This window comes from Crocuta crocuta, unplaced genomic scaffold, assembly GCF_008692635.1.
Source record: "Crocuta crocuta isolate KB4526 unplaced genomic scaffold, BGI_CrCroc_1.0 scaffold233, whole genome shotgun sequence".
Taxonomy (NCBI): domain Eukaryota; kingdom Metazoa; phylum Chordata; class Mammalia; order Carnivora; family Hyaenidae; genus Crocuta; species Crocuta crocuta.
In genome coordinates this window covers 8,978,253-8,992,575 of record NW_027529526.1, presented here as the reverse complement: position 1 = coordinate 8,992,575, position 14,323 = coordinate 8,978,253, and the positions used below count along the sequence as shown (strand labels likewise).

At 42.4% G+C, this 14,323-nt stretch overlaps 1 protein-coding gene and 1 non-coding gene across 2 annotated transcripts; both read right to left on the bottom strand.

Moving 5' to 3' along the window:
- Nucleotides 1–3,379: 3,379 nt before the first annotated feature.
- On the bottom strand, nucleotides 3,380–14,256 carry EIF4G2 (eukaryotic translation initiation factor 4 gamma 2). The gene is made up of 23 exons (XM_077761078.1): nucleotides 14,020–14,256; nucleotides 13,352–13,594; nucleotides 12,749–12,906; nucleotides 12,354–12,419; nucleotides 11,568–11,708; nucleotides 10,895–10,997; nucleotides 10,053–10,184; nucleotides 9,899–9,965; nucleotides 9,659–9,810; nucleotides 9,444–9,554; nucleotides 9,186–9,269; nucleotides 9,005–9,103; nucleotides 8,599–8,740; nucleotides 8,337–8,497; nucleotides 7,862–7,975; nucleotides 7,161–7,286; nucleotides 6,904–7,008; nucleotides 6,600–6,815; nucleotides 6,251–6,509; nucleotides 5,716–5,920; nucleotides 5,365–5,576; nucleotides 5,151–5,272; nucleotides 3,380–4,206 (listed from the first exon to the last, which is right to left on the bottom strand). Exons 1-23 carry the CDS (start codon nucleotides 14,254–14,256, stop codon nucleotides 4,141–4,143), a joined length of 3,321 nt encoding a protein of 1,106 aa, XP_077617204.1. The 3' UTR covers nucleotides 3,380–4,140.
- Nucleotides 7,666–7,808, bottom strand: LOC144229191 (small nucleolar RNA SNORD97). The gene has a single exon (XR_013334379.1). It is a non-coding gene; the product is annotated as a small nucleolar RNA SNORD97 (small nucleolar RNA).
- Nucleotides 14,257–14,323: the final 67 nt, after the last annotated feature.

Below are 14,323 nucleotides of genomic sequence, written 5' to 3'. Positions count from 1 at the left end.
CAGATTTCCTTGGTGGACCCCCCTTAGAAGGCTGTCTTCAAATCTAGTGAGGTACAGGAAGGAGATTTGTAAGTCCCTGTCTTCCTGGCCCAGTGAGGAGCTGTTACCTGAAGCTGCCCTGCGCTGCCACCTCCAGCTGAAGCTGAAAGATGTCGCCTCACTCAGAAGTGTTGGTGGGGTGCCTCTGGGGTGGAGGGGAGGGGAGATGGAGGCTCCGCTGAGCCAGGAGAAAGGTGAAGCTGGCTTCCCTGCCACTGCCTAGAGAGCACCCCTCCTCCCCTCACAAATGCCTGTCAGGAGAGTGACTCTTCCTTGAAGTCACAGCTTCTCCAGGGCGTTTCCTCCTCTTGGCTCTGGTGGCCCATCACCTGCCCATGGCTGCACCGTCTGCCTCCCCGCTGGACAGGAGGGGGCTCTTGCATGGGGGAACATGGTGTCTCACTGCCCCTGTGTCCTGGCCCTAACACAAGGCCGGCAGCGAGGCGATGGTCACTTTTGAATGTACAAAGGAATAAATTAATGTGGGGAGCTGAGTGTCTTGTAATTGGATTGCAAGCAGATCTGGTACAGATCGGGACAAGAATGATCACGGTGTAGGTCAGACTCTTAAATAGGACTCTATTTGGACCCTGACCTCAAGTTTGTATTCTTGAAGAGACACACCTTTCCCCTCATGCCGCAATTATATAAAATTCAGGATCCACAAAACCTGGATTCATTGTTGCATTCCATACAATGCATTCCAGCATTGGTCCTTAATATGTGTCTAGCCCTGTGATATGCCCTGGGAATAGAGCGATGAACGCGACACTCCCCAGCGTCTGGGAGCTCTCAGCACATGCAAGGCCTGGCAGGTGGTCAGGGAGCAGCGCGGGGAGTGCTAGAAGGGGAGGGGGGGGTTACAGAGAGGCTGCCTAGCAGACAATTATGTTTTGGCTGTCTACCCGTGTTCCCTTCCAAAGTTCTTCTTTCCCTCCTGCACTGTAAGATTTGTGGGCGTCAGGGCCTGCTTGACACAGCAGGGGCCCTGAAGATCCAGGCTCTGCAAGGGGAGAACACGTGATCCAAGCCCTGTCAGCTGGCTTCTGCCTGGGGCTCTGAACCCGGACCTGATGTCAGTGGGGGATTCAGACACCGGCACAGGAGGCGCTGGGGTGTGAGGGGGCTGCTGACAACATTGCTCTAGTCAGGCGGCTTGTGGTTCAGGCTACCCAGCTTCCTTTTGTGCCCCTTCATTTCTAAGTCTGGTCTCTGGGCTTCCTTGCGTGGAGTTCCGATAAAGTTCCTTTCTATTTAGTTTGTCCAGAGTTAAGTTTCTCTTTGCAACCAACAGCTCTTGATTGGTACAAACTCCTCACCCAGTCTTGGCAGAGGAAGGCAAGCTTTCCAAATGTGGAACATTTATTCTAATCCCTGAAGGATGAATGAGAATAAGCTAGATGAAGGGGAATGAAGAGGTGGGAACAAAACAGCAAGGAGAGCAATGGTCCAGGCACGGGGAGCAGTCTGTGAGAGGTCCAGAGACAGGAGATGAATTTGAATTTTCTTCTGAGGAAAACTTAGTCGCTGAAGGGCAGAGTTTTACAAGCACTCTGTGATGTAGAGAATGGACTGGAAGGAGAGCAAGATGAACGGGAGTCAATTGCAGTAAACTCAGGCACGAGACAGCGGGGCCTGGACCGGGGGAAGTGCAGTGGAGAGACCGAGTGAAGTCAAAGGCCTCACTAGCTATCAGGAAAGGAAGATGGACAGAAAGTCATTGGGAAGGAAGGGAGGTCAACCGTGACTCCTTTCTGGCTCAGATGGCAGGATCATTCAGAGCCAGGAAACGAGGAAATGTTGGTTTGGGGGAATTTAGTGATGGACAAACTGAGTTTGAAGTGCTTGGGGCACCAGTCCAGGAGCTGGTTGGATGTGCAAGTTAGATGACCTTCAAGATAGACACCTTCGGGACGTAGATGATAATTGGAGCTATAAGAGTTGAGTGTTGAGCAAAACTTTAACAGTAATGTTTATAAGCCAGGCTAGAGAAGAGCCTTAAAAGGACACCGAGAAGCCTGAAGGCAAAGAAGTAAGAAATGCTGAATGCTTTTCATAGGTCAGCTAAGACCGACAAATTGCCCATTGATCTGATTGGAACCTCGGGATGGAAGCAGCCCAGGTAAAATGCGAATTCACATATATCTAAGGCCTACTGATGTAGGAGACTCTTGCTAGTGAGATTCACATTACTTTAGTTCTCAGGGCATTATTCCCATTTTCAAATCAAATCAGAGGAACAAAACAAAGCCTCTTGCCTAAGATCACATGGCTACTAAGTGGTAGGAATGACCGTTATCTCAGTACTCAAGTCAGTTCTTTCCACTACTTTTTCCTATAACGTCCAGATCCTGCCAGGTAATTTTGTAATTTGGTTCAGTAAATATTCTGTGTGCTAGGCTCTGTTCAAGGTGTTGGGGATACAGCAGTGAACCAAAAATTCGATCTCCTCATTCTGGAGGCAGTGAGACCGAAACATGAAATAGTGGGCACGACAGTACCTAAAAAGGAAAACAGAGATAGCAAGTTGTATGTGTGTGTGTGTGTGTGTGTGTGTGTGTGTTTTAAAAAAACACCCATGGTGCTAGAACTCCAAACTCTGGAAATCAATAGTCCCATGCTCTTCCCACTGGGCCAGCCAGGTACCCCGTTACACTTTTAAGTAGGGTTGACAGTGGGGAGTCAGCCGTCTAGTTATGGGGGGGGGGGAAGGGAGGAATGGAAGGAAGCCTCTAATGTTTGCCATGTCCCAGAAAGCATGAGTGTGGCAGAATGAACAAGGCAGCCAAGTTGCAGGAAATTGAGCAGAGAACTAGGGTTTTGGGAAAAGGACAGGATAACAGACTGGATCAGATGTAGGGTTGTGTAGACCAAAGTAGTATTTTGACTTAATACTACTGTTGTTCCACAGTATAGTAGGTTTTAAGGTAGCAGTGGTCTATCTTTAGAACATGGTTGTGTTGTTTTTGTGTTGTCTGGCCATCTGTGGTTAGTTTCTCAGGTCACCAGGTATTTCACAGGACAATGACATGTCGCCAAGGTCATTGCTATGCACTGGGTAAGGGCTCTCTAAATTTGAGACTTGCCTTGAATTTTCTAAGATTGTAATAACATTTAGAGAGCAACAGACTGTGCATGAGCTGGAGATGGTCACAGAATCCCAAGCAGGCTCCACGTTGTCAGCACAGAGCCCGACGTAGGGCTCTGTTATCATGACCCAAGAGATCATCCTGAATCAAGAGATGGACAGAACCTTAATCCACTGAGCCACCCAGGTAGCCCTAAAACCTTAATTCTTCATAAATTTGTAGTTGCTACTTAAGTCACACACAACTCTATATCAAGTATCACAATGTTTATTGATAGATACAAGTATATAAAATCAGGGCATGAACATGACTTGATAAATTAAGTAGACTTAATTTCAATACTATAATAAGAGGGACCAATTCAAATTTTCACCATTTGTTTCACACCCACAAAACCACTTCAAGGGCATTAACGATCTCTCAAAACTGATCAGTTTTGTGCAAGTAAACCATGTTTCTTTTAAAAAGACTTGTGCACTTGCCCAGGCTCAAGGATATTAAAATCTAGCACATAAAGCCCATTACTAGAGGTAGAAATACAGGCAATATACTATTACGGCAACAACCATCAATTACAGTTAAGAATTTTTCTGTAACAACCAAATGGATAATCAAATATTGCAACAACTCAAGTATTACTGAGCAAAGTGCATTTCTACAGTATTCAGTGTTGCTATTCAGTTTTCTAACTTAAAACAGCCTATGATAACTGGCAGCAAAGAAGGTCCTTGCAATAGACTGCCTCTGCTTGAGAACTTATGATGTAATTATTGCATGCTGCTAATATACTATCTAAACATTAAAGATACTCCTAAAATATTTGATGGTAGACTATGATTAAGACATTACACTACAAAAAAACCTTATGCAGAAGGAAATCCTAACTGACGTGCTTCTGCTTTAAATATTGTGAAAACATTACAGCGGAATGAATTTTCGCAGTGGTTAGGTCAAATGCAGTTACGTCATAGCAACAGTATGTTTTGCACAATTTAAGGCTTTGGCTGGTTCTTTAGTCAGCTTCTTCCTCGGATTCCTCTTCTTCAGCAGTTTCTAGCCAGGTTAGCCACTGATTCACCTGTAAATTCATATTTTAACAAAATTAAGCCATACTTCTGAAAGAGAAAAACTCAAATCCATAGTTTTGACTTAGGATCGAGCTAGCAAACCCAGTGAAGTTTTAGGTAGTATGCCCTTTATGATAAGACAAGCCTTCAGAACATGCTGTAATTACTTGGCTATTGGCTATTAATAACTTAAGCTGCTGACGGCCAGTTAGCTTGGGCATCGTTCTTTGACGCTACCAGTTACACCTCAGGCTCATTTTAGTACAGGACAGGGGTTCCTCCCACATTATGTTAGCACTCCTGGGGAGGGAGAGAGGGGACAAAGATTTCCTCAGATTTCTAGCCCTATCCCAGAATTGCTAGTACAGGATTCCCCAAGGGCAGGGCTAATGATTAGCTCACAAAGCTAATCTGTGAACCTCAGGAAGACCCGTGCTTCTCAAAGCCTGATCCCCTATAAAACCAGCATGAGAATCACCCGGACTGTGTACCACGGACCTACTAAATCGCATTATTTGAAACTGTTTTTCAAGGGCTCTGTATGTGATTAATGTACTGTGATTTTAGAATCCTCAGAGATACAAAGCTCTTCCCCTAAAACCAGAATTCTAATCAGTCCTACAAAACTAAGAGGTGAGAAACCAGAAGCAATCTCTACTAACATTTTTTAAAAAGCTTAAATTCAAATCACTCAGCCTTTGGAAGTAGCTTTACTTCTAAAAAACGTTAGCCGTCGGTAACCTCACACTTACGTATCACTAGGATGGAAGCCTGTCCCCACCTCGTAGCTTCCCCTCACTGTGCTATTAATTTTACCAAAGCTTATAAACATGCAAAGGATACATACAGATTAAACTACAGATTTAGCCTCCTGTATTTCAGTTTTAAAGGCTCTTCGTTAAATACTAAGTGAATTCAAAAAAGCAGACTAAAATGCATCTAACCAAAGATTTACCTGGAACAAAGCCTTGCCTTTCCCAGGAAACTCTTGGGTTATATCTTCTTTCCAAGCCAAAAACGCTTCTTCTTCAATAATTTCCATGTCATAAAAGTGTACAAAGAAGCGGAGCAACATGCCTAAAAGACAACACGCAAATCCGTGACCTGGTGTGCTGCAGGAGATGTGGCCCATGCTCACCACCATCTGGCTCCTGTCCCTGGGCGCTCACCTTTGGGGAAGTTGCTGTTGTAGCAGTGCACCTGCAGAGCATACAGGGCACTGACTTGCAGATCGACGTGATCATGAAGGAATTTCTGCATTACTGGCTTGAAAGAAAGAAGCAGTTGTTTTTCCTGCTCTAACTGTTCTTTGGAAGGAGCAGAGGAAGAATCTGTCTCATCACTGGGTGGGTTTACTTCACTAGAAATATACTGTAAGAAGCTGCACAGAAGGAGAGCTTGTCAGAATCCCAAAGCAAAACTTTTTAGCTCAAGAAAATAAATCTTAGTCCCTTGCTTTATACTTTTTTTTTTTTTTTTAAAGAAAACAAGTGTTAATTTAATTCTGGACTTTTTCTTACCTAGTCATTAAGATGTTCACAAATCCTTTATCTACATGAAGTTTGGGGGAGATGTTATCTTTAATCCATTTATAGATGGTTTGAGGGGATGGATCCAACTTTATTTGCTTCAACAGTTCCTTCTCCAATTTGAGGAGTGGGAATAAGAAACTCAGTCCCTTTCCTTCCAAAATTTCCAACATGCGGTCCTTATTCTGATCAATTTCTGAAGAAACAAAACCATCTACACGTCAGCAGGTGGTTCATTTTAGCCAGCTGGCCTGTCTAGAAAATGGCTTTACAAGTAATTTCCCAAAGGTATACCACTTATAATAAAAGACCCAGAAAAGGAAACACTTAGTATTTGGATCAAATGAAAGCAGTTAAATCATTATCACTTTCCATAAAGGTGAAGTCCAACCTATGGTAACTAACACTTATCATTATCTGGACAAGATAATCCAGCCTGATTTGTACAGAACCACTCAAAGGTACTGAAAACTCTCCAGATTTTGAACTTAAAAGAGAAAAAAAAAAATCCCCAGCATTCTCTTACCTGGGAGCATTTTCTGCATATTGACCTTGCTTTGTTGAAAAAGTTCTGTTAACCATTCTCGGTCTTGTAATTTAGCTAACTGCTGAAGACAAAGTAAGAAGAGAGGAAAATGGGTGCCACTTTCCAGTGGTTGAGCTAGTTCTGAAATGCTCACCAGCTCTGAAATGATGGCACGAGCTGCAAACTGTGCTAAATATGATTTCACCAAGGGGATGTCAACCTCCAGTTTGGGGCACTGGTCCAATACATTCAGAAAAGCCTTAGAAGGAACACAAAACACAATCAATCAACTGAGCAGTTCTCAAATGTGAATGCAAAAAATTTCTCCCAGATTCAGAGTAGGGTTTACCTGCATGAAGTTGTCACTGGTGGCTATCCCTTCCTGTTTGAGCAAACTGATCAAAGAACTTGCTTTTTCTTTATCTTCATCACTTCTATCTAGTGACAGGATAATTACTTTGCTTAACATCTCAGGAAGAAAGTGTTTAGGAGCCCTCATCTCTCTTACGCCACTGACGGCTTCATTTGCGTTCCCACTATTCAGATATTCAGTCACCACAGTTTCCTGAAAAGAACACAACCCAAGCCTCTTTAGTGTTTTCCTATCTCAACTGTACTCTGTGAATCAGACTATGGGATTATTTGAAACTTACAGTTAGTTTAAGTAGTTCTTCCTTTGATGGTGGTGGCTTTTTACTAGTCTTGGCAGGCTTTTCCTGGATAAGTGGTGGATTAGTTTTGAGACCAAGCTGAGGTGTCTAAAAACAAAAATGCAGCAACATGACAGGTATGAACACTTAGTGTTTTTTAAAAAGTACATGTGAAGTTCCAGGAAGACACTAAAGAAATCTTGAGACATCTTCAGAAAGTACCATAACCATAGATAATACTGTCTTACTACAGTCCGTACCTGTCCCAGAGGTGGGGTTTGAGTGCGTGGTGGTTGTGCACTAGGAGGAATCATAGTTATCTGGGGCTGAAGCTTTGGCACTTGATTTTTATTCATTAGGAACGACTGAGCAGGCCTCAGGCTAATCTAGAATTGAAAATAAAAAGTCAACAACATGCAGTTGGCAAACTTTAGATCCAACATCCTAAGATTAAGTCAGGAAATACAGACATCCTAGACTCTAGGGCAGAAGTTAGAGAACAGACAGCTGAAAAGGGAGCTCCATATTAACATAACTTCTGGCAAGAAAACTAAAGATCTAATCCACATGAAACTAATATACTCTTACAAAAGTCTTATATTTGTACTAGGATTCTCCTAGGATAAGCATCACTAAAATATTAAAAACCAGAAAATTAGTTTAGGAAATATCTTGCTTTTACAGTTAAGTCTTTCTATATACAGAAAAAAATCACAAAATCTTGACAACCATTTTCTTTGCTCTAATTGAAGAGTTTTTAGAGACTTGCCCTCATATCTCATAATCTTCGCTCATAGGACGCTGGACATCCAGAGAAAGAAAAAGAAGTACAGAAAAGAAGGAAGAAATTAAAGAACTCCAGCATTAAGTCCTCTTAATAACGCGTCTTATTTATAATCATCGGGCAATAGATTTCTGAATTGACAAACTATGGTATAGAAGTAACACAGGCAAATTGTACCTCATCTGCATTAAGCTGTCCTTTCTTAGAAAACCGAGGTGGCATATCCTTCGACTGTCCTTGCAGCTGGGATAAGAGTCCCTGACTCTGGTTATGGTAGAGCTGGCTTAGCCCCTATTTTAGAAAGGGAGAAAGAAAGTCTAGATAAAAAGGGGTCCACAAATTATGGTAATCAAGTACCAAAGGGATGAGCCAAGCCATAAGGAAAGCTTAACTCAATTTGCCCAGAGGAAGTAAAGATGAAACAAGAATAAAAATCTAGCCTACCTGTCAAATAAAAATGCTGTTGATTTTACTAATTTTAAGGATAAGCATCTCACCCAGTTTTAAGTAAATGTTTGTCACGGGTGTAAATTTTGCTTTAGAGATACATACATGACCCTAAAACATTTACTTTTAAGAAAGCAAAAAAATAAATCACATTTATTGCAGGATTTAATACTTGTTGCCTAAGCTTTCTTACACGTTTCCTTACCTGGCTCTTCATAAACTTGCCTCCCATCTCTCCAAACTGCGATTGTGTGGGAGGCATGATGTGTCCCCCATGGCCATTGAAGAGTTGATTCGAACGATGACGCCCCATGGTGGGTGAAAATCTATCCTGGATAACTCCTGGACCAGTACCAATTCCGCTACCTTAAAATACATATAGGAACAACTCTTTACAACTCTGCCACTGTTAAAACATTTAAGTGATTTTTTAATTTTAATGGAACCATGGTTTTGTTCAAAATCACCTGGCATTTGTCCAAACATATCAGCAAGTCCTCCAAGTGGGTCCCTATCCATTTTCATCCTGGGTGGCATGAACGGTCCCTCCAGAAAGAAGTCACTTCTCATCCCTTGAGCCATAGGAGCAGGAATAAACACGCCTAGATCCTTTAGAAATAAAAGTGAATAAACACCTGATTCTGGACACTATTTTACATAAAACGGAAATTCTCGTTTTGGGGGGGGGAAAAAACTTTCAGGCTAGTGGAGTGATAATTATGTAATTTCTGTAAATAATTTCTTCCCCAATGGTAAACAAGAAACTAAAAACAGTAATAAGCTTCAAGAGTAAGAGGAGTCTTAAGAGTTAAAAAGGATCCTTGTGGTTCGCTAAACTTAAAAACACTACATTAAAAAAAATAAGTATCTTACTTTTACTGCATCTTGACGGATTTGATTGATCGTCTTTGGTCCATTGTCAAGAAAAGCCTTGCGAGGAACCCAATGGTGTTCTCGCAACTCTACGGTATCCTTTAATTTAAAAATAGTTCTAGTAAGTTTTAATATTCCTGAAGAGGAGAAATTAGCTTAACAACAGTTAAACCAGTTTTACCTGCAGCAGGAAACGAATCCTCGCTGGCAATTCCTTACTTAGCATCAAGGAGCACATTCGGGCAAAGTACTGATCCATTAAGGACTAACATAAGAGAAAAACACATAAGTAAAATGCTATGGCAAACGTATACTATTTAAGGCTTTTAAGACTTCACATTATAATCAAAGTTGATGGGCTACCTGTAATTATCACCTATATCACAAAAACAAGTTCTTTGATTTGAATAAAATTAACACAACCTACTTAATAACATACCTTGGCTCGTTCATGGTCTAATCTAGGTCCCACTGTCCTCATTATCTGACAGAGGCACTCCAAATCCTCTCCCATATCTTTGAGTTGGACTCTCTTCTTCTTTTCCAAAAGCTACCAAAAGAAACACCAATTTGTTGACAAAATCTTGTTTGGTCCCGCTCCCCCAAATAACAATGTACCCAGTGATTAATCTAAGCCTACGTTCGCATACTTACTGTTTTGATGCACTTATGAAGGATAGATTCATGAATAAGATCAAGCTTTCCAAGTTCTCCAATGAATTTGATGTTCCCCAACATCTTGATTTTAGCAATGGCTCTCTGTTCCTCCTCCTCGGGGAGGAGGGGATTTTCACGCTTATCATAGACTGAAAATATCCAACAGAAAAAAAGTCAACATTCAGAATGAAATTCAAAATCCCCAGTAGTACTTAGGTATCAAATATAAACTCTCACCATCAACATTTCTGGTTCGGTTTTCAAATTCATCTTGTAATTTGGAAATTAGGAGGCGTCTGAATGTCTATTGGAAACACGAAACACATTTGGCAGCTTGTATTAAATGAAATCTTTCAAACGAACTTTGAGATAAACAACCACCACCACTTACTGTGCTTTGCTTCTGTCCTGGTTGACCCTCTGCTGCTGGGCCATCAAAGTTTGGTGCATCTTCTGCCAATCGCAGACATAGCTGAGCATACAGTGAGCTATACTTTGGCTCTTCTAGGGCTTTGTCCACAATCTACAGAAAATGGCATTAAAAAAAAATATAGGACAACCTTCTGAAAGTACCTTTCCTTTAACTTAATGCTTCCTCTTAAGTCTTAAGGATCTTAAACCTCCTAACTTTACTGACAAAATCTCTGCCTCACAGTCTGGAAAAATACAAGTACTCAAATACTAGCTGTGACATGATACCTAAAAAGTCCAACTACACAGATTTCATATAAGTAAATCGCCTGCTATGCGCCCCCCAAGAGTTAAAAATATCTTGGATACTGAAACTACAGACCCTGAAATCTTATTTAGCAACTATCATAAAACTCATTTCCAAGACCAAAATAGGTTTTCCACAGAAAGAAAAACACACCAAAAAAACCCTATGTATAGCCTGTGCTTAGCCCATTTAACTCCTCAAGCATAGTATGAGCAATTTACAAATTCACCTTTAGGACAGAAGACAGCCATGCCTGTGATAAGCACTGTGTAATGTATCAAATTAGTAAATCTCTATGTTGTAAACCTGAACTAATGTAACATTGTATGTCACACTATACTTCAACACAAAACGTATGTCTGCTGCCATTAAAAGTTGGTGGTAATTTTTAAAACCATCACAATTCAAAAAGCATGTAGCTCACACCTCTGAGTTTTAAGCAACAATGAAATGTATAGAAAACTTGGGTCTGTTAACTATTTTACTCTCTTTCAACTAAGCCAATTGTAACTTACCAGCAGTATGACCCCTTTAAGGATGAGTTTAGACTCTACACCCACATTGAGGAGCTCAAGGCATAGCTTGTCAAACTTTTCAGGAGTAAGCTTATTTAGTATGCTGTGGAGAAAGGAATCACACTAAGTGTCACACACCACACAAAAAAACTTAGAGCTGAAAGGCCACTTTGAAATTAATTTTTTTCTTTCACCATCTAATATCAAAACCTATTATCTTCTTCCCCATATAACCAAGGGTATGTTCAAATAAAGCTGTTATTTAGATAATATCTGTACCTGTTTTGGGGTCCCCAGCTGTTTGACAAATCTTTCTCACTACCTCAAAACCCAGAGAGCAAGAACCTTATTATTTATTAAGGCTAAAATCCAAGAACTAAGACCATTGTGTTCCATGCTTCTTCAGTGGGTTACACATCAGGCATGGGAAATGTCAGGACAAAAAGGCTCGTGTATTTTAACCCAATGACTACAAGCAACTCTTAAGCCTCAAGATACTGACATGCTGCTTTTCATTTTAAGATATAGCTGCCAACAATGGCATTCATTAAAATATACACTTGGACATGAACACGGTCTTCTAAGTAAAACAGCCTACACACAAGACAAACCCAGCCAACTCATTCTTCTTCCCTCCCTTTGGTAAAAGAACAAAACAGATCTATAAACTTACCCTCTTACTTTCCTGAAGATTGCATCATGTCGTTCTTTTTCATTTGCGGAGTTGTTTGCTGCGGAGTTGTCATCTCGTCTAGTGCTTCGTGCAGGAATCCATTTCTGAGCGTTTTGCCCTGGGGTTTTCCCCAGGAACTCGCTAGTAAAAATTTAAAAGATTCCTAATTAAGACAATTTAAAACCTAGCACTGTCACATATCAAAGGTCATTATCAATCAGACATCTTTCTAAATAGAATAAGCAATTTACAGATTTTCAATTTCCTTTACGACTAAGCAATTCCCAACCAATGCTTCTCAAATTTAGAATCATCTGAAGGGCTTGTTAAAACAGAATGCTGGGCCCACTCCCAAGTTTTCTGTTTTAGTGAGTCTGGGACAGGACCATATAATTTGTGTTTTTAATAAACCCCCAGGTGATGCTAATTCTGGTGCTCCAGGGGCCACACTTTGAGAACCAGCATTTTCTAATGTCGTACGACCATGTTGTGTGCATGCAGCTCTACCACTAAGTACGGATAACTGCTGATAATAGTAACTGTTGATTTCAGAAGTAATATTAATGAAAATAATCCAAAGAGCAAAGGATAAAGGGGCAGTCTGAGAGCCCTAATTCAGATAATTTAGCAAAAAGGATAATCAAGAGTTGATATTCTAAGATTATGTAGCAGAAACCATGCCAAGTATGATTAGGATTCTTGGTATCTATAACTACACTGTTATGCATGAGAAAGACTATTAAATCAAATCTGTTCTATGAAACTCAGGGCTTCTACACACTATACCTGTTGCCAGCAGTCTTGGGATAGTGCTGAGGTGCACCCCTACTTCCTCCTCCGCCCGAAGAAGCACTATTTGAAAGAAAAACTTCTTTTAAAAGTCCATATGCTACCTGTCTCACTTAACACAGCTAAAGGATCTCTTTAAGTATTCTGTGTTTCAGAAATTACATCACAGATGGAGAGGAACTTGGGCCTCATGGAAAGTCAAATAATTAACAACTATTCTTCAGAGGACAAACAGAAGATAATGAAAACTTAAGAACTTAAAAAAAAAAAAAAGCACATGGCACACTATACACTAAACTCACAGCACATTAAGCCAGAATTATTTAGTGTGGGGATTCTTAATTTGCCACTGGTCTCTTCATAACAATTGCCAAAAATAAGCCTCCACATACCTGAAACGAGAAGCACCCCCTTCTGCGATCGCACTCTCCACTTTGGCGGCTTGACAACGAAGAATCTTCAAAAGAATAATATTAATGGATGGGGTGGGGAGGGAAGAGGTTGGGAGAAATGAAAAACCTAGAATGAGAAAGAGTACCAAAATTAGACACTGCTAACACACAAATCTGTAGAGCTTCCTTCAATTATAATTTATTTCAGATCCTGGCACTGCAGTTGACTGAACTTTCACTGCATTGCAGATCTCCTAAGACTAAAATAGAACATACTCAACCACAAGTGGACAATAAAATTTTATTTTCTTTAGCCACCTGGAAATTCTCTTATGTTCAAAGATGCAAAGAACCTGCACAGAAATACATACAGGAACATTTCAACTGCGAACAAGGAATCTCTGAAAAAGCCACATTCTACTTTCTTGGAAGCTGAGCACGGAGACCACGAACAGAAAATCTAACTTATCCGCACCGGCCCATTATGTGGAAAATGTCCTAAGTTTTCACTGCCTCGACCACGAGCCCAGCGGGCCGATTAAGGCCGGACTAAGGGCTGTTTGGCAGTTTCCCTTCACTGTCCGTTCTTTTGACTCCACACACAGGGCATTCGGGAAGATGCGAGAGCGACACGGGTGTACACCGGCTGGCACTCAGCAGGCGGAAGACACGGGCCACAACATGGCAGCAGGAACCTCCGCCCCATTTTACCCCTTCCTGGGAACAAAAGAGCGGTGCATTCCTCCCACCCGNCCCTCCAAGCACACCAGCACCTCGGCCCGCCCTGACCCCGGCCACCGACAGCCACGATGACGCCCGGGGGCCGCCACGGCCGCCGGTCTCCTTCTACTCCGTCAGCAATGGGAAAGGAGAACAAAAGCGAAAAATTTCTAGGTGCCTGAAGCGCGGAAAAAACGCTAACAAGGGCCGCCCCGCCCGGCTCCGCCTGCGGCCGCCATTTTGTACCGCTCGAGAAGAAGCGGCCAGGGGACGGCGGCCATTACAGAGAACAAAGCAGCTGCCGCCGCAGCTGCCTCCTCAGGATCCGGTTGTCGGGGACAGGGAAGGGAGGGGAAAGGGGAACGGAAAACAAAAAAGGGGGAGGGAAGGGGGAGGAAGGAGTCGGGAACGACTAGAAACTCTCAGCTCAGAGGAGTCGCTGCTGCAGCCACCACCCGGTACTCGCCGCCACCTCCATAGAGCTCCGACTCGCTGCTGGCGCTGAGGCGTGTCTGAAGCCGAACTTATCACTCTGGAGCAGCCGAACCCACCAGAGCCGCCCCGAATGGCTCCTTCGCCACCCAATCAGCAGTCTGGTTGCAGTCTACCACCAATCCGCGTAAAGCGACGGGGAGGAGCCACAGGGCCAAGCTCGGTTGCGGCGCAGCCCCGCCGCAGTGCGCAAAGCCATATTCGCGAAGACTCTGAGGCCAAGCCAGTGGCGTAAAGGGAGCTGAGCGCCGTGGACATGCGGGCCACTTGCGTAAAGTCGGAGAGCTCTTCTGCATCTACGTTGGTGTGGCTGTCTCATCTTCCTCCTCTTTGTTCCCCGACTCTACCCCTTACTCGAGTTGT